The following is a 23528-nucleotide window of genomic DNA, read 5'->3' as shown; positions in this document are numbered from 1 at the left end:
GAAGGTGCAGTAATCTTATATTTGTTCTGCAAATATCAATGACATTATTGTTAAAGTAATCTATAAAATTTGAGTTATCTTCCTTTATCCTTGTATAATTGCAGTTGATCAACTATGACCAATGATTTTACAATGCAATGTTTAATTTTACTTCCCATTGAAAAAAATAAAGCAATCTTTACCCTTCAGTGCTTACAAGCACTTTGATTATCATTTAGCTCCTCAAATATTTATCAATTTAAACATCTGTGGATCGATATCTTATGTTTGGTTTAAGCGCTCCTTGTGAATGTAAATCCAGACAATTGCTTTAGACATACCATATTTATAAAGTGTCATTTTAATTAACAGGACAGTTGGATTGGCCGAGAGTTGACCAGTTTCTTACACAGGAAAGATGTGGTCACTGTAAATAGCAGTTATGTCCTGGACGATGCGGACAAATTTGATACAAATTTAAATTTTTCAATTAAATGTAAGTATATTGTTTTCTATAGGAGAATGTTAAAATTTGGGATCAAAATGACTCTCAAATCAAACATACTTCAAACTATCTGACATGTCTGACTTTCAAAATCAAATGTTAAATTATGTTTTTTGATTGGACATTGATTTGTTGGTTAAATATACCTTTTCGTTGGTTAAACAGTAATAATTTGACAGTAGTTTGAAGCATTTACCAAAAATTATGACTTTTTGACTTTAGGGTGCTTAACAATGATATAAAACACAATTGTCACCCAAAAACATGTTTTAAGATGATTTTGTTACAACCGCAAAATTTTTGCGATCGTATATTGGTATCACATCGTCCTCGTCCGAAGACAGATGGTTTCCGGATAATAACTTAAGTATAAGTAAATAGAAATCAATTAAATAGTTGAATCAACTTAAATCAATGCTATATACAATATACAATGCAATATTCACTTTTACTACTGGTCAACTAATAAATTAAAACAATCTTTACCATTCAGCGATTACAAGCACTTTTTTTTTATATTTTAATATTTTATGTTGTATATAAATGAGTAGTTATTGTTGCAAACACCATTAGAAATTTGAATTTAGATCAGTTTTGAAATAACGGAAAGTGGGAGGTGAAAGAAAAAAAATTCTCATTTCAGATTTCACTTTCAGAAATAAAAAGAAAATTTCTTCAAACATTTTTTTAGAGAGGATTAATATTCAACAGCATAATGAGCATAGTGAATTGCTCAAAGGCAAAAATAAAAATAAGTTCATTAGACCACATTCATTCTGTGTCAGAAACCTTAGGATGTGTTAATTCACAATCCAAATTCAGAGCCGAATCCAGCCTGAATGTTGTGTCCATTCTTGCCCCAACGGCTCAGGGTTTTACCTTTGCAGTCATGTAAAACTGCGCCCTGCGGGACATCTGATTTTTTATGTTTTATCTTTTCACTTGCTAAAATCTATTTCTGTAATGCTTATGCTTAATATAATTTATTCCAAATTTTCTTCATTAGTAAAATACTTTCTAAGTTAAAACCAAGCAGATGGTATTCATTAATTTACCTTTAAAACAAGGCAGGTGTTATCTAAATTTCAGACAAGTGAAGCACTCTAAATCCCTATTTGGAAATCTGTCCCGGTTGACGTGATAATCTGTATCTTGTAAACTATTGACGTCATACAACAATCACTTTTCCATTGTGTCAAGATATTAGACTTATAATAAAGGATCAGCTTAGGTCATCATGGTTGAGTTTTCTTTCTCACATGTTTATAAATGTGACGACTGGTATTGATGGTCATATAATTAACAGTTGTTGAGTATGAAGATCACACAAGGTGTAGTCAGGGATAGATCGTCATATAATTAACAGTTGGTAAAGGTCAAGATCACACAAGGTGTTAACAATAACAGTTTCTGATCGTTAATCTGGTAGGTTTTGTTGTCAATAATAGGGTTTTAAGAATGAACAATAAAAGTCATGTTTCTAAATTTGGCTTTAGACTAAAAAATGACATGTAAGTAGTCTAAAAAAGAAGTTCTTGTCATTAAATATCAGTTTACTTTTTTTTTTTTCATTTAACACATGATGAAGGAAATTTGTCTTGATGGTAGATTCTCAATTCTCTGTAAAAAATTTATATTTCAAAACTCTAGAGATTGACATCTTGAATTAATAATTGTTTTTTTTTTACCTTATTGATGTACACCACACATACATCTATGAAAGAAGAAATATTTCTTGAATTAAAGTATTGCCTTCAAATATAGGCAAGTCAGGAGCCTGTATCAGTTGTTTGTTGATGTATATTTTATTTGTTTTCTGTGCCTGGTTTTGTACATTAATCAGGCCCTTAGTTTTCTCGTTTTCCATTTGTCATTTTGGGGCCTTTAATAGGTAACTGTTCATTATGGGTTTTGTACAGTGACCTATAGCTTTTAACTTCTTTGTCATTTGAACTCAGGTAGAGAGTTGTGTCTTTAGAAGTCATACCTCATATTTTTATGGGCATTATGTTTTTTGGTCTGTGCGTCCGTCCATTTGTTAGTCTGTCCGTTCCTCCAACTTTCCCGCTTCAGGTTAAAGTTTTGGTTAAAGTTTTTGGTCAAGGTAGTTTTTGATGAAGTGGAAGTCCAATCAACTTGAAACTTAGTACACATGTTCCCTATGATATGATCTTTCTAATTTTCATGCCAAATTAGAGATTTTCCCCATTTTCATGGTCCACTGAATATAGAAAAATGATGTTGCAGATGGGGCATCTGTGTACTGGGGACTCATTCTTGTTTAACTTTATATTGGGAAAACCATTAAATTGAGTTGTGATCATCAGATGATAATGCATTCAAGAATGATAAAAAGCTTACTTTCATAAAGATTGGCTGATCCGCATAACAAAGCCATTTGATGAGATATAGATTGACTGATTTTAAAATGACAAGGCTTTTTCATAACGGCAATGCCACCTATTTGATTACAACTTGTTTTATAAATTTTAGTTGATGAAGATGGCAATGCCACATCAGAACCACCGAAGAAGGTTTTATACTGTCGATTAAGGTGAGTAATCTTTTCATCAAAATCTGAAATACCTAATAAGGTTACTGTGAATTCATTATTTTTTGTTGGATACCAAAGCTCTGAAATACATTTTTACTCAAAGAAATGTGAAGAGAAGCCATCATTGTTTATTAATTAATGCACACAAAAAAAGAATATTATTTAAGGTATTTTAATTTTATTTCAGGCACTATAAATCACTGAAAAGTGGTTTCAACCTTGAGAAGAAAGATCAGTATACATCATTTCAAGCATCAGTATCTATGAAGAAATTTAATTCAGACAAATTCAAACCCAAGCAGTTCTTATTATTGGAGTGTCAACCTTTGAACTCTGCATATAATGGAAGTAAGTATTTATTACATATATGTGAGAAATTAGGGAATGTTTTGACATGTCCAAAGGAAAAATAATGTAACACTTTGAAATAATGTGGTTTATACTTGTTAATATCAATATTTCTATCTCATTTTACCAATGTATACTTTCAGAAACTATGATCCTTGATTTTTTTTTTGAGAGAGAGAATAACTTTCAACTCCTAAAACAGAAGCATTATATTTTCCTTAACATACATCTGTTTGTACATTAAACCCTCCATCTGTAAATGATAATAAAAATAACTAATCCATGAGGTTGTGGTCTCATCAACTCAAAAAAAAGTATACAACTAAGTGTTCGTCATGATGTAAACTTGTAAAAAATATACTAGGGTTTTGACTTGTATTTAAAAGTTCACTGAACATAGAAATGTTATAGTGCATATGGGGTGTGCTTACCCAAGGACACACTCTTCTTATTTCTAGACTGATTTAAACATATTGAAAGAAAATTAAAAATAAAAATATAAATGGAATTTTTCAATAATTGGCACAGTTTTATGACAGTTTCATCATAATTAGGGCAATTGAAATGTATGGGGTTTTTGTCGAGCCTGCAACTTTTGTTGCAGAAAGCTCGACATAGGGATAGTGATCCGGCGGCGGCAGCGGTCACATGTCCAATGTCCTTGACCTCATTTTCATGGTTCAGTGACCACTTGAAAAAAAAGTTCAAATTTTTTGTAATGTTGAATTCTCTCTTATTATAAGTAATAGGATAATTATATTTAATATGTGCGTACCTTGCAAGGTCCTCATGTCTGTCAGACAGTTTTCACTTGACCTCGACCTCATTTCATGGATCAGTGAACAAGGTTAAGTTTTGGTGGTCAAGTCCATATCTCAGATACTATAAGCAATAGGGCTAGTATATTCGGTGTATGGAAGGACTGTAAGATGTACATGTCCAACTGGCAGGTGTCATCTGACCTTGACCTCATTTTCATGGTTCAGTGGTTATAGTTAAATTTTTGTGTTTTGGTCTATTTTTCTCATACTATATGCAATAGGTCTACTATATTTGTTGTATGGAATGATTGTAAGGTGTACCTGTCTAGCGGGCAGATGTCATGTGACCTTGACCTCATTTTCATGGTTCAGTGGTCAAAGTTAAGTTTTTGAGTTTCGGTCTTTTTATCTAATACTGTATGCCATAGGTCAACTATATTTGGTGTATGGAAATATTTTATGATCTTTATGTCAGTTGCACAGGTTTTATTTGACCGTGACCTCATTTTCACGGTTCATTGCACAGTGTTAAGTTTTTGTGTTTTGGTCTATTTTTCTTAAACTATAAGTAATGGGTTAACTATATATGTTGTATAGAAGCATTGTTAGCTGTACATGTCTGCCTGGCTTGGTTCATCTGACCTTGACCTCATTTTCAAGGTTCATTGGTCTTTGTTTAGTTATCTTGGTTAATGTTAAGTTTATGTGACAGTTGTAATAAAGCTTAGCTTTATACTTAGGACTATCAACATAATATCAATGATTAGTATAGAAGGCGAGACATTTCAGTGTGTGCACTCTTGTTTAAATAAAAGGATGTAAAAGAAGCTTTGGATCAAATATATTATAGTGCAAATTTATATAGATATAAATATCATCCTAAAATATATTTGTATGTGATGGATGATAGCTTGGGTATTTTAAAAGAACTTCCCTTCAAGGTCTATTTAGAAACAGCCATTACTTTAATTCCATAATTTCGCAAGTAGAAAAATATCGTGAATATGTAAATCTTAGATCTATTCTCATTTAACTACATGAAACAAAGTTGAGAATCACGAATTAAATTGCCGCGAAATGGGTTAGTCAGGGCTAAACGCTAAATAAAGTATCCCTGAAAATAATTTGGTTTACAGTATTGTACATTCAAATAAATACATTTCTTATTGTGTTATTTAATTTTATTTTACAGATTGGTCAGAAATGACTACAGAGAAGAAAACCTTTGGCACAAGACATAGTCTCTTCTGTTCCTACACATATATACATCCAAAGTAGGTATAATTTACATATACACACACATATATACATCCAAAGTAGGTATAATTTACATTAACACACACACACATATATACATCAAAAGTATGTATAATTTACATTTACACACACATATATACATCCATAGTATGTACAATTTCACATTTACACACACACATATATACATCCAAAGTATGTATAATTTACATTTACACACAAATATATACATGCAAAGTATGTTTAATTTACATTTACACACACATATATACATCCAAAGTATGTATAATTTACGTTTAAACATCTAGAAAGCAATACACAGTTCATAAATAAAATTCTAATTCACCCTCAAAATTTTAAACCATCCCTTTTTCCCTGCTTTTTAACAAGCTAACTGTGTGTATCATTCATGTATGCAATATGTTTCTGCATGTTTCTTTAATTTAAATAGTAAAACATAATTGCAAAAAAAATAACAGATGGTAGGATTGAAACAGCAGCCAGAAAATTACTGATGAAATGTTGAATTTTGTATATTTTTTGTCTCTGTCAATAGCTTATTATTGAAATCTTTGAAATGGGTTATTGTCAGCATCTTTTATTAATTAAAATTAAACATATATTTATGATAAGTTTACTTTACATCTAAAAAATATAAGAAGATGTGGATTGAATGCCAACCTTTATTCCAGGGTATAAACAAAGGTAAATTTCTATAACTGGATAGGAAATAAGATGGCTTATGTCACAAGGTGGTGTTCTCAGATTGGAAATAAACTATTAGATTCCTCCTGTCAAATCTGACAAAACCTTTATTGGTAATTGGTATAAAGAAACATTTCCATAAAATTTACATATTCCATATTGTTTAAGAACAATTGGTGATTGAATTATTTTGATTGGTTTATTTACTTTAGTGCCATACCATTATTGGGATATCTACCACAAGATATGGTTGGAATGTCCATCTTTGACTTCTATCATCCTGAAGAATTTGAGCAGCTTTATAATATCTACAGACAAGGTTAGTGTAAATAGGATATATCTTCTGGCTACTGATCTAATCCCTGGTCACTGAATATTCAAATATAGAGAGAGTTTGGCATGATTATCTCTTTTTATATAAAAAAAAATGTTGGAAGATGTCCTCTTGACATTTATTTTTTTATATATTACGGATTACAAATGTGTCGAGGTTTGTGATTGGATAACAACACAGAGATGTCAGTATATATTTAGGAAACTGCCGGGGTATATACAACGTTTTTATCCCCAAAACGTCATCATAACACCGGTTACTATGTGACGTAGTCATACGCTATCAGACTGTCAGAGGCTCACAGAGGGAAAATAATGACGTGCTTCAGTCAATAATACATTTTTGATACAAAATCACGCAATTTACACTTTTAATACTTAAATTTAATGTTAAAAGTGTTATTATAAATTATTACATACACGATAAAATTATGTTCTCAGCAAATTAGAAAATACGTATGCCGAACATATCGGGTTGGGTTTTTCAATATATATGTGTTGTCAACAAATATCTGCTCTGGAAAATAACATTAAGTCAGGGGTAATCCGTAATATATGTGTAATTCAGGTCTCAGAAAGGGTATATACTGTGACATTCCCGGCTTAGGGCTTATATTCCCTTCGCCTTCGGCTCAGGGGATATAAACTCTAAGCCGGGAATGTCACAGTATATACCCTGTCTGAGACCTGAATAACATATAATATACAGTTATTGGACAAAAGTGAGTTCCCACTCAAAAAATATCCTTATCATTTCAACAAAAAAGGATATTTTTCAAAAAAAATATTTCCAAGTATTTACATGACTAATTTATATAAAATAAATACTGTAAAATGTAGAAATGTTTAAAGTTTTATTGTTCATTTAGCCATGATTTTATTTTCTGACAAGGTGAAACAAAGAAATATATTTTGGAAAAAGTTTATTTTATATTGTAACAAAATTGAGTTCATATGCAATTTTGTTTAATCCTTTAGAAAATAAAATAATCCTCACGTAAATTATGGTCAAATAAACAACAAAACTGCTGACATTTCTACATCTTGTGGTATATTTTTTGTAAAAATCGCTCTTAAACTTACTTGAAATGATAGGACATTTTTGAAGCGGAAAGTCACTGTTGTACAACATGTCCAATGACTGATTAAATGTATTGAATACAAAAGATCCTTATTAAAGAATTATTATAGTGTTAAAAGTTATGACAGTTTTATATTATATTTTTGTTTTCTTATTTTAGTGGTTACTTCAAAGGGCACAACCATCAGTAGTCCAAAGATTAGATTCAGGACCCACAATGGAGACTGGATTTATGTAAAGACAGAATGGTCCAGTTTTATTAACCCCTGGTCCAAAAGATTGGAATTTATCATCGGTCAGCATACAGTCATCAAGTAAGTTTGAATATATTTCATAATTGGAATTTTCATGGAACCAAATACATTAACTTTGAACTTTTACATGATATGCAATAGCTTATAAGGACTAAGGCCTAAGAAAATAGTATATTTTTGTTTGCCCTAACCATACCTACCCAGAAAATAGCTGCCTATTCAAAATCTTTTAATGTCCTCATGTGAAAAAGTGTTTTTAATCAGATATGAAGACTTGAAAACATCTGACTCTTAAATTTCTCTTTGCTTTGGGTAGGGTTTGGGAAAGCTGAAATATTTAAAGCTCTAAGATCTAAGAGATCTCCTTTTGTATTGGTTGTAAAAGCTCGGGTTTAGTGTATAGTTCTTTCATTCTTAATTAAACAAACAAACAAACATATTTTTTACTTTCACAAATTAGTAATTTTTGCAAGGTTTATTTATGCATCTTTGGGTCAAGTTAACAACGTCAGGAAGCTAGTTCTTCTTGGGAGATGTGTATTTTATTGTTGATAAATTTTAATGAATTGTTGCGTTGTTTACTAACACTTTTTTATGCAATTTTGCAATTTGAGGGAATATGGTATTATTTCCATGGTGACACTTACCACCAAAGATCGTAGGGTTTTATTAAACTTACATTCACAAGAAATTGACTGGAAACGTCACAATCGTAAGTGATAATATGAACAAGAACCAATAGGAAGAAAGATCTAATTAACAACTTTTTCGTGTTATGACAAAAATCAACGCCCATTTGTTTTCCTTATTCAAAACATTCTCATTATTTTTGTACTGCTATTTTACTTTTACTATTTCTTTACATTTGTGAACTTACTTACTGGACATCAAGATGAAATTATCAATGTTTTTTAACAGGGGACCACAAAACATAGATGTTTTTTCACCACCACCCCGTCAGGAATGTATTGCAGAGGAACCGGAGCAATATCACAAAAATCTCAGATTAATCAGAAAATTGTTACTGCAGGTGAGTTATTTCTAACAGTATCAGTCCTGTGTTTTGTATACTATTGTTTGTGAGCCGGTCTTTGTTTTTTTCATTGCCCAACTTAGTGGCAAATGTTTTACGAAAAATGATACTGTCCCCCTTTAGGTTAAAGTTTTTGGTCATGGTAGTTTTTGATGAAGTTGAAATCCAATCATCTTGAAACTGAGTACACATTTTCCCTGTGATATAATTTTTATAATATTAATACCAAATTAGTTTTGACCCCAATTACACGATCCACTGAACATAGAAAAATAAAAGTGTGAGTGGGGCATCAGTGTACTAAGGAAACAATCTTGTTCTTGATCTTTCTTGAGAACAAATTTTACTCCAAGTGTTGTTTTTTCTTTATAATATTACTAAAAAAAATTAAAACCCTTGCCACATTTACTGCCTTTACTGTAGTAACAAACACACTAATTGTTATTGTATATAGAAATAATTTGTATTTTCAGCCTGTAGTAGATGAAGCTAGAACTGTGGCCCTAAACATCGTAGAAGAACCAACTGAAGACGTTTCTGTTAGTCCAACTCCTGGTGAGAGCAATAACTATCAAGTGCTTGAATAAAAACTATATGTGATCAAAGTACATATGGGGAACCTTTAACAATCTGTTAGTCCAACTCATGGTTAGAGCAATTACAATCTAACACTTACAGCAGAATGCATTGAGTGTGTAGGTAAAGGTAATATCTTTGGTTAGCTTGCTTGTAAGCTGAATTGTGAAGTCATATTAGGTTAAGTAATCTACCCTCCTTTAAGAGTAGACTAGTCCAACAGATAACCAATCTATTTGTCTAAAGGACTAAACTCCAAAAGGAGGGTAGTATACCTTACCTAATAATTACTTCAAGGTTCAGTTAACAAACAAGCTAACCAAAGATTCTACCTTTACCTACACACTCATTGCATTCTGCTGTAACAAAAAACAATACATGACACAGGAAACCTTTCCATCTGTTAGTTGAAGTTCTGGTAAATCATTGTGGGGTTTGAGCTGTTAGGTTAATTTATTTTTGTAATAGGTTGTTTTCAGTGACTTCTAATTTACATTTCTATTATTCTTAGCAGTTAGAAAAACACCAAGTTTCATTCACATCAAAAAAGGGGTTGAATTAATTTTGCTGACCAGTAGGCAGCATTGACTTATTAATTCTTTTTATAAATTCATCAATATTTTATTTTTAAAATTATTAATTTCAGATGGTGACACAGAGGAGATTTCAATCAGAACCCAAGAAGCTAAGAAGAAATTACAGGTAAATATTTGTAAAACATAAATTTTTCTGGCAGTATTTTCATGGTAAAAATACAATGTTTGATATAAAACAACTGCAAGATTTTTACAATAACCTGTGTTTCATTTTAAACACAATAAATGAAAGTAACCAATGGTCAGGAAATAGTCAATTTAGTGGGACTAATTGATTGATAAATTAAAAATGCAGCAATTTCACTAAAAAAAAACCAGAATGAACCCCGAAGATATATCCATAATCTTTCGTCATTTATGATGAATTGAAACTTCCAAATTAAAAAAAAAGATTTAAATGGAGAGTGGTGTGGTCAAAATTTGTCATTAAAATCACACAATTGTTTAAAGTGATGTCAAAGTAAATGATCAGAATTTCACCTGCGTTTTATCCAGAAAAAGAAGCTGCTAATAAAGTTGATAGACCTGAATAAATTATAAGGATTTCACCTGCGATTCATTCAGAAACAGATGTTACTAATATAATTGATTGTCAAAATAAGAAAAAAATCACCTGCATTTTAGTCAGAAACAGGATTTAATTAGTTGGTTGTTTAAATAAATTAGCAGAATTTCACCTGCGTTTTATCCAGAAACTGAGTAACTAATGAAGTTGAGAAGACTGAATTAATTAGCAGAAGTTACTATTAATTAAAAGATTGTTTGTCAAAATAATTTAGCAGAAATTCACCTGCATTTTATTCAGAAACAGAACTAAATTGGTTGATTGTCTAAATAATTTAGCAGAATTTCACCTGCGTTTTATTCAGAAATAGAATTTAATTAGTTGATTGTTTAAATGAATTAGCTGATTTCACCTGCATTTTATCCAGAAACTGAGTAACTAATAAGTTTGTAGACTGAAATAATTAGCAGAATTTCACCTGTGTTTTATTCAGAATCTGAATTTAATCAGTTGATTGTCCAAATTACCTGTGTTTTGTTCAGAACAGAAGTTACTATTACAGCTGATTGTCAAATAAATTAGCAGAATTTCACTTGCGTTTTATTCAGAAACAGAATTTATTAAGCTTTGTGCAACAACTACATTTTAAGTCAATTGTCTAAAAAGGTGAGCAGAATGTATCATTTTATATTAGATTGTGATCCCATAGATATAAATATGATCAACAAAATGATTTGATATTTATTTATTTATTTGAGTTTATAAACAATGATGTAAAGATTTGATAAATTATGACGTAACTGATTTTCTGTTTACAGTCTGCCACACGAAATGAACAGTGTAATGAGATATTGGACGACAATTTATCGGGAACCTACGAACAACTTAGCTACACAAACAATATCAAAAGGTTAGTAATATACAAACAACATCAAACATTGTTGTCAAAAGGTCATTCATAACTCTATGATAACTTCCATTTGATTTGAAGAAAGACAAAAGTAAACAAACTGTGAATGAAAGAAGTAAAAAGGTTGTGAAATATTCAAAAATGCATTTGTCTCTACTGTATAAGCGTAATTCGAAGGAAAGTATGAAACGACTTAGATAAGTGTAAATTGTCTGACCAATGCATTGTAAATGTCAAAATGTAAAGTGACTGACATTAAAGGGCACCTGGTACACCTGTTTAATTGTTGTTGAAATGCCATGTAGGATTGTGGTAAAAATTATTTTTCTTTGTAACTGAATAAAAAAGATTTTCTAAAATTTAATCTGTAATAGCCTTTTATAAAAAGTTAATACATGATGAAGAAACTAGTCTGAAATTGATCAATATAGTCTGCTGTCTGTTGCGATTTCATTGCATAAGGATTGAAAACTGCAAGTCACAAAAAAATTAAGTAGACAAAAACTTCCTTTATAGTACTATCATGCCTTGATCATCATGATAACTCCAGTTTCCTTTTATGTATCCTTATCAAATTTGAACACATTGCAAGGTTTTATAAAGAAATGATTCATTTTGATAAGTTTTTCAAGATTCAAATAAAGTTTAATTTTGTTTAATTAGGATTCTCATACAAACAACATCACAAAGGACTTGCCTGTGTTTGGTTAACTGTGACAATGCATCGTAAAGTGTTACCGCAAAAGTGAAAATTTCCAAGCTTTAAAACACACTATCATACCTGTATAGTTGAATATAAGAAGTGATATAGACCATTTTATCCAAACTTTAGAAATATAAGATTTTTTTTTTTTAGATTTTTGATGAGCCAACCCAAAACCTATTCATCATCATCCGATAAAAGAAGCGGGAATGACAGTTATACAGATGACAGTAATGCCATTGGTTAGTATTTATAATCATTTAGTAGTGAAAAAAAATAGCGATATTATGGTTTTGGTACAATATAGAAAAGCATCATCTAAATGATCAGTTTAATTTTAATTTTTCAACAAATTATATCAAATGTAGAAAAATATCTGTTAGAGTCATTAAATTATTAAGGTATGTTGAAAAGATGTTCTCTTTGATATTTAACAAGCTTTTAAAAATGTTTTATTGATGTCATTTGTCTCGTAAGTCACATTCATAATCATCATCATAATTATGGTTTATTACCTTTACAGATTCTGACGAAGTACCTGATTTTGGAGTCGACATTCCATATCCAAAACCACCTAGTTTTTGTAGCAGCACCAAGGTATATATTATATGCATACAATTTTGGATGTATTTTCAAATTAGTCACTGGTTGTATGTCCTTTAGAAGGACCATTTTATTTATTCATAACGCACCTTAATTGAAAAAATATCCTTTAAACAATTGTTGTCTGAAGTTCACACCTTAATTGTCACACTTCGTTTTATTCCACTTCCTTTTTGGATTTTTCTTTTCACACCCATAATCTATTTTAGATTAGATCTTTTTAGAACTATATAAATTTGTCCTATTTGTGTGAATGTTTGCCCCACTTTGTTCCAGTTAAATGTTCATACAATTTAATACTTTTGTATCATTTTTATATTCAATTATTGTTTGAATTTCACACCTTGTATTCACAAGTATCTCTTATACATGTTATAGAATGATTGTTTGAAAATCATATTTAATGTTTATAAATGTCATTTATACAATGATTTTTTGAAAATAAAATTTGATTTGTGTAAATGTCATTTATACATGTCATACAATAATACATGTTATACAATGATTGTCATAAAATGGAGACTGGATAGCCAAGAATGAACATGTTCTTGAAAACATAATGTGCTATATAATCAATAGGGATCTAAGAGGCCAAATCAATCTTAAGTCCAACTAGCTTATGATGTTAAGTCAAAAATATATGAAAATCATCGCACATCAAGTAAACTAACTCAATTTGATAATTATGTACAGAAATTCTGAAATTATTGTGTACATTTATTTTTTCGTTTTTTGAAGAATTGACAAAAATGTAAGATTATTTAATGCCATTTCAAGAAAATCAGCAAACAGATATATGTATCAGATATAAAAATGTTAGTTTTTGTCATTGCAATAATCACCAATTTGCATTAATAATAAACCTCACAATAATATCTGAAGTTACAGTATGAACGTTACAATAAACGATAATTATTTGTTTAACCATCCTATACAATAAGTGGTGTCTAATTAAGTAACAAAGGTGCTCAGAAGTTAGTAGTTATGAAGTTAAGTTTAAGAACCTTTGTCAAATAAGAATTTGTTTTTTGCAGGTACTTGTATCTGAGAAAGAAGATATGGTCCCTAGTCCTTCTTGTCAAACAGAAGAGATAGGAGAAGAGACCAGTAGAGAAGCACAGATCAATCTTTTACCCATCCAGGAAGCTAATGTTCTCATGTCATTGACACAAGAGACTCTCCAAGAACATACCAAGCAACAGGAAAAGATGTATTTAGAACAGGCAAAACAAGATAGCAATCTGGTCTTACTCAACATGACCAGTAAATATAGTGTGCAACAGGAATCTTCTCAGGGGTTAAAACGGGGACATTCCACCGATCTGGATGAAACCCGTAGATTTAAATCATTCAAAGCAGAGGATGTCAATATGTTGTGTCCACCTTTCCCTATGACCACAACCGGGCCAGTATTGAAACCAGCAGGTGGACCGCCAAAAATAGCCTTTTCTAACATGTATGGAATTGGTTTGACACCACAGGGTACAGGGGCAATGTATCATGGTGGACCCATGCCGGTTGTCCAGTTGTCACAACAACCTCCGATCACTAAAGGCAACCCAGGAAACATACAATGGCCGTACTATCCACAATCAGGTTAGTTAAATAAACATTTAAAATTACATTGGCTGCAACGAAAGGCCATAATTACTTGCAGAATTTAAAAAGCTAAATTAAACAATGTTAATTTGATAATATAGGAGGCTTTAATTTTGACATACAAAACACAGAAATTGATACCTTTAGTGATATTGAGATCAATAAAATTTACAAAATATACTAAAGATGAAATGAGATAGATAAATATTGTCATTTTCCTGTTTTTCATAAGACTGTTGAATTGGTATATTATCTCCCCCTGAATTTAAATATTTTTTTGCCCAAAAGTTATCTTTCTTGACTAAATCAAAATAACTTGACCATTGAAAAAGTAAAAATTAGTTTATAAAGAAAAGATGCTTCTCGTGTGCCCACAAGACATTATTTCTTTTCATGACAATTTTATTGTTTCGTATATTTTACCAGTATGCCATTTTGTCTGATTTATGCTGTATATTGTGATCATGTTTTTTAATTAAGTGTACCCTTTCTTTTCAGGTTTATCATTTTACCCACAAGTGATGGGAGGATTTTATCAGCCTATGACTGTTCTATCATACCCCATGCCTTTATGGACAGGTGGAGACACCAGAGGTGTGGCCACAACCAAGCATAAGGTAAATATTTCACCCTCAAATCACTAAAACCCCAAAGGTTTTGCAATCTTTGATTTATGTTGCCATCTGTCATAAAAAAAAATCTTTTCCTGGGAAACTGTCGATCCAATTCAAACACATTACTGATCCATGTTAGACATCCTGTCATCTCTTCACATACTAGTCCCATCACATATCATATCATATTGACGACTTACACTTAGGTTGCTAAGATTTCACAATCTTGCACTATTTCTGGTGCAAGATTCTCAATTTTTCACTTTTGTTAAACAACCAATATGTAGTATTAATTTTCTATTCTTTTTCAATAAGCAAACGTTTGATATAAGAATTTTTACTTTTCTTTGAGACACAGACAATTCCATTAATTTGTAAACTTATAAAAGTGTACATTATTATACTACTCTTTTTAGCATTTCTCTTATAAAAAAGGTCTTAAGTATTACATGAATGAATGACTTATTTAATCAAAGTTCTATATCATTGTAAAACCTGTCTATTTTTAGGCGATATTCACACAGGCTGGTGACAAGGGTAACACTGCAATGTCTATCTCAGACTCATCATCAGGAGAGAACACAAGTTCTTCATTGATGTACCTTCTGGAGCTTAGTAATAACCAAGAGGTAAGCAAGCAATAATATTAAGAAGAAATAAAATTTAACATTAATATCAAGAAAAAACAAATTAAGCATTGATATCAAGAAGGAAAAAAAATAAGCATTAACATCAAGAAGAAAAAAAAATTTATATCAAGAAGAAATAAAATTTAGCATTAATGAGAAGAAGAATTAAAAAATTCAGCATTAATGTGAAGAAGAAATAAAAATTAAGCATTAATATCAAGAAGAAAAAAAATAGGCATTTATATAAAAAAGAAAGAAAAAAAGGATTGCCATGAGCAACCTTTGCCACCTTATAACCTTATAAGTTAAAATGTGAATAGAATCAGTAAATACTGCCAAATATCTTTTATAACACAAGTTGTTAACCTATCACTTTATTTAGGGTACATACACTTTTTATGCCCCACCTACTATAGTAGAGGGGCATTATGTTTTCTGGTCTGTGCCTCCGTTCGTTCGTCCGTCCGTCTGTGCGTCCGTTCGCTTCAGGTTAAAGTTTTTGGTCAAGGTAGTTTTTGAAAAAGTTGAAGTCCAATCAACTTGAAACTTAGTACACATGTTCCCCATGATATGATCTTTCTAATTTTAATGCCAAATTATAGTTTTGACCCCAATTTCATGGTCCACTGAACATAGAAAATGATAGTGCAAAGTTCAGGTTAAAGTTTTTGGTCAAGGTAGTTTTTGATAAAGTTAAAGTTACATCAACTTGAAACTTAGTACACATGTTCCCTATGATATGATTTTTGTAATTCTAATTCCAAATTATAAGTTTGACCCCAATTTCACGGTCCACTGAACATAGAAAATGATAGTGCGAGTGGGGCATCCGTGTACTATGGACACATTCTTGTTTTGTGATCAGTTGAGATAAAAATGAACAAATTTGTTTAGATTTATTTTTCAGTTCTTTATTTAGTATCTTCATTGATTGTTTGTTTGTTTAGATTGCTAGAGCAAAAGAATCTAAGGCTTCAGCTACAGCCACTCAGAGAAAGAGACACTCAGACCCACCTTGGCTGTTTGGAGTCCTCTGGGTAGAGGGGATACAAATGAGATATACAGTCCCAAGACGGAAATTCAACAGAATTATGAAAGAAGACCGGGATGCATTAAAGCTATTAAAGCAATCTGATGGGTTACTAAAGCAAATGGAGGAATTAAAAGAAAATATAGAAAAAAATCAAGAACCAACAGAAGTAAGTTTAATGTTAAGAATAAAAGAAGATGTAGCTTACATGTCAATAAGACAGCAAACCAACAGAACAAATAACCAAGAAGTAAACCTTTAAAGGTCAAGGCCTTCAACACAAAGCCTTGGCTCACACCGAACAGCAAGCTATAAAGGGCTCCAAAATAACTTGTGTAAAACAATTCAAACAGGAAAACCAACAGCCTATAAGTATGCTTCAAGGTCACATACAATTTATTAGCGTACTTAAAAGTAAAAAAAAAATTAATATTTTATAATAGATTTATGAATGAAAACAATTTGAAATCAATGCCTAATAATATGCTCTATTCAAGTATTTAAAGTATCTTTTATGAAAAAAAAAAAACAAATCAGGAAGGGATGGAGATTGATTTATTTGGTAAAGATATGAGTGTCTAAAGTGTCCCTTATTTTCTTAAGGATGAAGAAGCTGACTACCTGTTTATGATCGACCCTGATCTGTTTAAAGACGATAGTTCAAGTGATTCACGAGAAATTCTAGCCAGTCAGAAACTAAGGTGCTCATTGAACTCATTTTCTGATTCAAAAACCACAGACGAAACAATTACTAAGTCAGGCGAGGATAAAAGTTTCTCAGAAACATGTAATTCTCTTGTCGGTGATGAAATGGACGAGCAGGAAAAGAAGAGCGAGTCAGAATGTGATTCTCTGCAGAAGTCTGGTTATAATGACAGTTCTATTGACATGGAGTCACAAAGCTCAAAGTCCAGTGATCTAACACCCAGTGATTCGAGGAGTACTGATGATAAAGGAAGTTCAATGAAAGAATCAGATACACAATCTTCAAAGTTATCGGAGGGAAACAAGGACTCTGAATCGGAGAATGACGGGAACCAGACTCACAATCTGGCCCATCAATTTGACCAATTCTTTGTTAAGAATCCAACTCAGTTTAAACATTCCAAAAAAGGCTTCTGGATTAAAGAGGCTAATATGAATGATCGAATAGCGATGGAGTATACTTTAAAAAACAATAGGAATGATGTACTTTTAGATGATTTGAACAGATTGAATGAAATGAACCAATCGGCCGTGGTTCAAAACCAACTGTCTTATCTGTTAGAAGACTTAAAAACTGAAGAACAGAAAATTTCGTGTCGATTTTGTGAATCTCTGGGAGAAATGTCTTCAAATACTAAATGCTCAAATTGTACTAAGGAACAAAATATGAAAAAAATGAACGAGAACTTTTTTGAGAGTTTGTTCATGCAGCCTTTGTTCCCACAAGACACGTCAGAAGCTTACTCGTCAGAGCATCCAATCAGGGATTCACCTGATATGGAGGACTTATGTGATATTATGGATGCAGTGGACTAAACATTTTGAAACAGCCATTGTTTCTTGTCTGTTTCATAGACGACTTTCACCATTACGCATTTTCGAACATTTCCAATGTCCCAATGCTCATGATATTGTTGAATTAAGTCATTTACACCAATTATCCTTGGGTAATCTTATTCATAAAAAGAACTTAAAGTTGGTTTATTGTAAATGATTATATGGTGTTCGTAAACATCATGAGATCACTTCTGGTAAGGAAAGAAGTCCCAAACAGAATAGGGTTGCATTGATACCTTACAAATGCGAGCGGAATTACTTAAAACCATGCATGCATCTAAGCCAGTAATAAGAGTGAATTGCTTAGATAAAGAAAATGAGAAAACCACTTCCTTGTTGTTAACAGTTTAATGTTGAACCATTTACATGCACAGTAACAATTTAAATGACAGGTGAATTTTGTTTAATTATATAGGTTTTGAGACTTTAACATTCAATTGGTCAATTAAAGAAAAAAGTCTTTTCTGTAAGAAATAAAATAAAACAATACACTGTGAATTATTTCAATCAGAGATATGACTGAAGTTTGCAAACGTTAAATGCAGTAAACATGTCAAACCCACCCCCCTTTAATTGAGAACTGGGATATTGTTTTATCATGTAAAAGCATTGACAACATCAGTCATGACTGACTTTCTGGCAATCAAGTTGTAAAGGTTTAATGTAAAATTTATATACACATTGTGTAATTATTGTGTATTACTGTTGTTCTATGAGAAGAGAGTAAGTGTGCAGATGTGTGTATGTGTGAATATGTTGAATAATTGTGTATATACATGATATATGTGAATATGTTCGAATAATTGTGTATGTATGTGAGTTTATGTTTTCATACAGATTTATTGCCTTTTTATCATGAATGTCAGTGAAAATGGGGCAATGAATATTCAATAGAAATCATGGATATTTTTAAAATTTGTTCCCATTGAATAACAAACAAACAGTACTAGCATGGCTAGTAGTTAACATGCTCTTGATGCATTCTACATGTTCTATCACACATTTTATTGTTTTAACTAACAATTTACTATCAGGTTTTCAAAAGTTTTCAAGTAAAATATCCTCTTTAATATGAATTTATTTTTGACAATGGACTTCAAGAATAGAATAGGGAACTACTGTACTTTGTTTTCCATCTTAAGCCTAACTAATAGTTGATGCATACATTGAAAAATAACGAAGAATTGGAGGCTTTAGTGGAGATGACCGTTGTGACAATCTAACATTTATAAGAAAATGTGTAAGGCTTTCATTGATAGATTTATTTTTAAATATACATCATTTACCCAATATATGTTCATTTTATAACAGTATTGAATATGTTTTAGGATATATCAATGGATTTGTGCAATATGTCTCATGTGCTCTGGACTTTTGTTTAAAACAAAAACCTCGAAACTAATTATAAAGGTTAATCATTTGTTTTGATGATATTAGATTAAAAATAAATGGTGAAAATATTGAGAGTATTCATGATATCATTACCTTTCATTTGTGTAAATAAACAGATTTTGCTGGTTCATAGTTATATCTGTAATGCAGACAGCATGAGACAAAAATCTTTTTCTTACAATATTGTGATAAAGTTACATTTATTCATGAAGTTTATTATTTGTAAGTAAATAAAATGTATTTATATGTTGTTACATGTATTAAAATGTTTCAAATACTGAAAATAAATTATTTTCATGGAATTGTTTCCTTTTTTTTATAAATTTTGGAATTTCTGTGGGTAACAAAGTTACCAACCAACAATTTACCATTGATATAAAATCATTTGATTTTACTAAACTACATAATTTGACAATAGAAACTCAGCTTGTGTCACTAGTGCAACACGAACTATAAACCTTACTGAGTACACCACCATTTTTTGTTGGGAGTTGTTCAATACAAATAAGAAGATGTGGTAGGAGTGCCAATGAGACATCTCTCCATCAAAGCCACAATGTATAAAACGTTAGCAATTATAGTTGAAAGTACAACCTTCAACACAAAGCCCTTGCAACAATAGATATAGAGGGCCCGAATATTACTAGTGTAAAACAATTCAAACATGAAAACTATTGGTTTAAGCTATTTGCAAAACGAGAAACATGAAACGTTTATGAATCATACCAACACACAACAACCATTGCATTTTTTCTTTTTTATAAATTTTGTGATTTTTTTGGGTTAGACAAGAGACAAACTACCAATTTAAGGTTGTCTGATATAAAAACTCTTGCTCATCAATATATTTTGATAACAGAAACTAAACTGTCGTCATTTGTGGTGCTTGAAATTATTGGGGAGTTGCTCAATCGGTTGTCCTCTGTATATTGGTCATGTGTTTTAACGTTTTTTTGGTTCAACCGTTTTGAAATACTTTTTGCTTCATTTTATCCATCATCAACTACAGTTGCTTCTAACTATCAAGCATATTAAACATATGGGTTTAGAAGCCTATTGTTTGTATTTGTACATAATAGACAGATATTATCTAACAATGAATCGACTAAACACTCTTCCACTTAAAAGTCATACGAACTATATTAGTAGTTCAGATTGAGGTTTTTCGCTAGAATATCGTTTACTGAAGATACTTTAACTTGATTGATGCTTGAATATAGAGAAAGCGAATTTGGCTTTGGTGGCCGAGTGGTCTGGTAAAAAAATATGTTAAAGGTTTTCACCAGCCATGTCCATTTTTACGAAATTCAATGTCCCAATGAAAATGAAATTATTTAGGGAACCGAACACTTGGAAATGTGCGAAATTCAATTGGACCTTCAACATGGAGGAATAGCTCACACCTCACTACAGATTTAATAATAACAATACTTTGTAATGATAATAGAACTTTAAATTTCGTTGGTTTTCAACAATTTTCTCGGTTAAGACTGACATAGTGGCAGTTTAAGTAGAATAATGTGTTAGATGTTCTGTGCATTGAAGATCAAAAACATTATGTACTATTTCATGAAAAGAAATCTGACAAATACTGTCACAATCTTTCGTCAAATCTCTCCACAATATACAATATTAATACAAATATCATACATGAATATATATGTTATACGCTGTAAGAAATGTAACTGTCTATGGTGATAGTTATATATAGGAGGAATTACTTTGATATTCTCTCAATAGGCTACAAAAAAAACACGATATTTTCCTTAATACCTCATAAGTAGATGAAGTTCCTTGTAGTAATTTCTTGATGTTTATATCCATCGATGACCATAACAAAATCGTAATTGATATATAAAATTTTAAAGCCAAAAAGTAATGAATCGACAATGATTTATACATATATAAATGTTCGACTTTATTAAAATTTTCAAGCATGGATGTTGCCCCCAATCAATCACTATTACCAAAATGAAAATCTCTAAAACAAAAAAACACACACACAAAAACGGATACAATTCATCTTGTATGAGGATGGATTGATATTTGGTCGTTTATTTTGTCTAGTTAAATTCATTTCAAATATACATGATTTCGATGTTTGAAGAATAATGTAAAATGACAAGTGCAACCTTTGTACAAATGCATGCTCGACACAGTTTGCACATTTAGGATAGATAAAACATTCATGGAAAGGCAGATCAATCATTTAGGGTTTATTAAGGGAATCAATTCCCATTATTGTCATGAAAACTACCAGTATCTTTGATTTACTAATACAAATTTTGTTTTAGACATTATGGATCTTATTTGCTGTTTCTACAGGTCAATATTTCACAGCTGTTTCTTTCGTGTGTTGAAAGTTTGTCTTTAGCAAGTATTATGTATGTGTTGTTGTTTTCAAATGAAATGAAATTAAATGCAAATTCAATGTAATGGAAGACAATTGTATTCCAGTATTTAGAATCATATTCAAAACAGTGTAGCTGTGGCCATTGATTGACGACCTTAAATTATTCCATTGACTGGGACAGATTAGGTGAACGTGCGTCTGTAACGACAACTGCTTACTACTTACTTATTATAGAATTTAAACTGTGGGGTCACCAAAGGTTCTTAACGCCTTTAATATTAAAATAATTCGAAAAATAAATCAGGAATAACTTTTATGTTTTGATTTATATTACTGCAAATAAATCAAAACATCGTGTTATGCCTGATTAGTTTTTTTAATTTCTTTATTTAGGTGTTGGGAACCTTTTGTGACCCCACAGTTTAAGTGTCTCTAATGAGTACATAGTGAGCAGCGGTCGTTACAGACAAACGTTCACATAATCTGCCCCAGTCAATGGGATACTTTAAGGTCGTCAATCAATGATCACAGTTTTGAATATGATTCTATAACTACTGCGTTCATGACAAAGTTTTTCTTCTCTTTCAGACAAACGTTATTAGGTTAAACCAATTCTAAAATACAAAACATTTATTGGTCAACTTTAAGCATCTTTGAAAGAAGTTAAAATTTCAAAAATACATCAACTGGTAACTTACTTTCTATACGACCTATTTAAATACTGCCAGTGCTAAAACACCATTGGACAAGAAGAACTTATAAAACAAAACCCATGTTAACTATGTAGATATATATGCAAGTGAACATGAACGCTATTACTGTGAAACCATTTATGCTCTTGCTATATATATAAAAAAAAAAAATTTATGTGGTATGATTGCCAATTAAGCAGTTATAAGAACAAACGAAAAAACTAAAGTCTTCTTTATTAACCCCATTTCATTGATCGAAGAGGTAATAAAAGCTTAAAACACAAGACGACGAAAATTTAAGTGTCTTTGATATAAAAGAATAAAGATATTAACCCCAAAAACATGGCGGTTAAAATCTTCAAGATTTGCAGTCGCAATAAAAGTAAGCTTTCTCATGTTTCAAATGAAAAGTATAGAAGACCCTATGGATAATGATTCCAGTCTGTACATGTAATAAAACCAAATCCAAACACTTAGTCAGCTAACAAATTTGACGCAGAACGTTATAAAATTAAACAATATATATATAATTCTAATGCAATTTGTATGAAACAATTTTTTTCATTGGCCAAAAGTTGCCGTCAAATCCACAGTTGACCAGGAGTAACTAAGGATGGACACGCCATTTTGAATTGTTGAATCAACAAATGTTCGATTACTACTATATAATCGAAAATAAAACAACACCTACCTCGAATTCGTGTTAATGTAATTTTATCCGAATTTGAATCGTACAGGTAACGTAATAATCTCCAGTTTGTAAGTTTTCATTTGTATGACGTCACGTTTAGCCATAACGTCTTTGCGCCAAAATCATTCATGAAGTTTCGCGGATTTTTTTTATTTGTCAAATTTAGACCTTTTTCAAGTTTTATCGTATTATTTCTTTTTGTCATGCATTAGAATCGGAATAACAGTACTGTAGTTGAAGAGTTGCCACCGTCAATTTTGATTTGACGGTCGCAAATCTCCGTTTT

The 23528-nt window shown here is 31.1% G+C and overlaps 1 protein-coding gene across 3 annotated transcripts in view; it reads left to right on the top strand.

The window, feature by feature from the left end:
- Positions 1–19808, top strand: part of LOC143056628 (uncharacterized) — a 35001-nt gene extending 15193 nt beyond the window's left edge. For all 3 annotated transcript variants that reach the window (XM_076229784.1, XM_076229783.1, XM_076229785.1), the window contains 17 exons: positions 352–475; positions 2978–3038; positions 3226–3386; positions 5340–5421; positions 6319–6425; positions 7681–7834; positions 8693–8804; positions 9281–9362; positions 10030–10085; positions 11303–11394; positions 12251–12339; positions 12621–12694; positions 13735–14296; positions 14798–14916; positions 15423–15542; positions 16490–16741; positions 17176–19808. In XM_076229784.1, coding sequence (XP_076085899.1) covers positions 352–475; positions 2978–3038; positions 3226–3386; positions 5340–5421; positions 6319–6425; positions 7681–7834; positions 8693–8804; positions 9281–9362; positions 10030–10085; positions 11303–11394; positions 12251–12339; positions 12621–12694; positions 13735–14296; positions 14798–14916; positions 15423–15542; positions 16490–16741; positions 17176–18093 — 3165 coding nt within the window. In that variant the 3' untranslated portion in view covers positions 18094–19808. The remainder of the gene's footprint in view (positions 1–351; positions 476–2977; positions 3039–3225; positions 3387–5339; positions 5422–6318; positions 6426–7680; positions 7835–8692; positions 8805–9280; positions 9363–10029; positions 10086–11302; positions 11395–12250; positions 12340–12620; positions 12695–13734; positions 14297–14797; positions 14917–15422; positions 15543–16489; positions 16742–17175) is intronic.
- The last annotated feature ends 3720 nt before the right edge of the window (positions 19809–23528 follow it).

The sequence above is a fragment of the Mytilus galloprovincialis genome, chromosome 13, assembly GCF_965363235.1.
Source record: "Mytilus galloprovincialis chromosome 13, xbMytGall1.hap1.1, whole genome shotgun sequence".
Taxonomy (NCBI): domain Eukaryota; kingdom Metazoa; phylum Mollusca; class Bivalvia; order Mytilida; family Mytilidae; genus Mytilus; species Mytilus galloprovincialis.
This window is presented reverse-complemented; position numbering and strand designations above follow the sequence as displayed.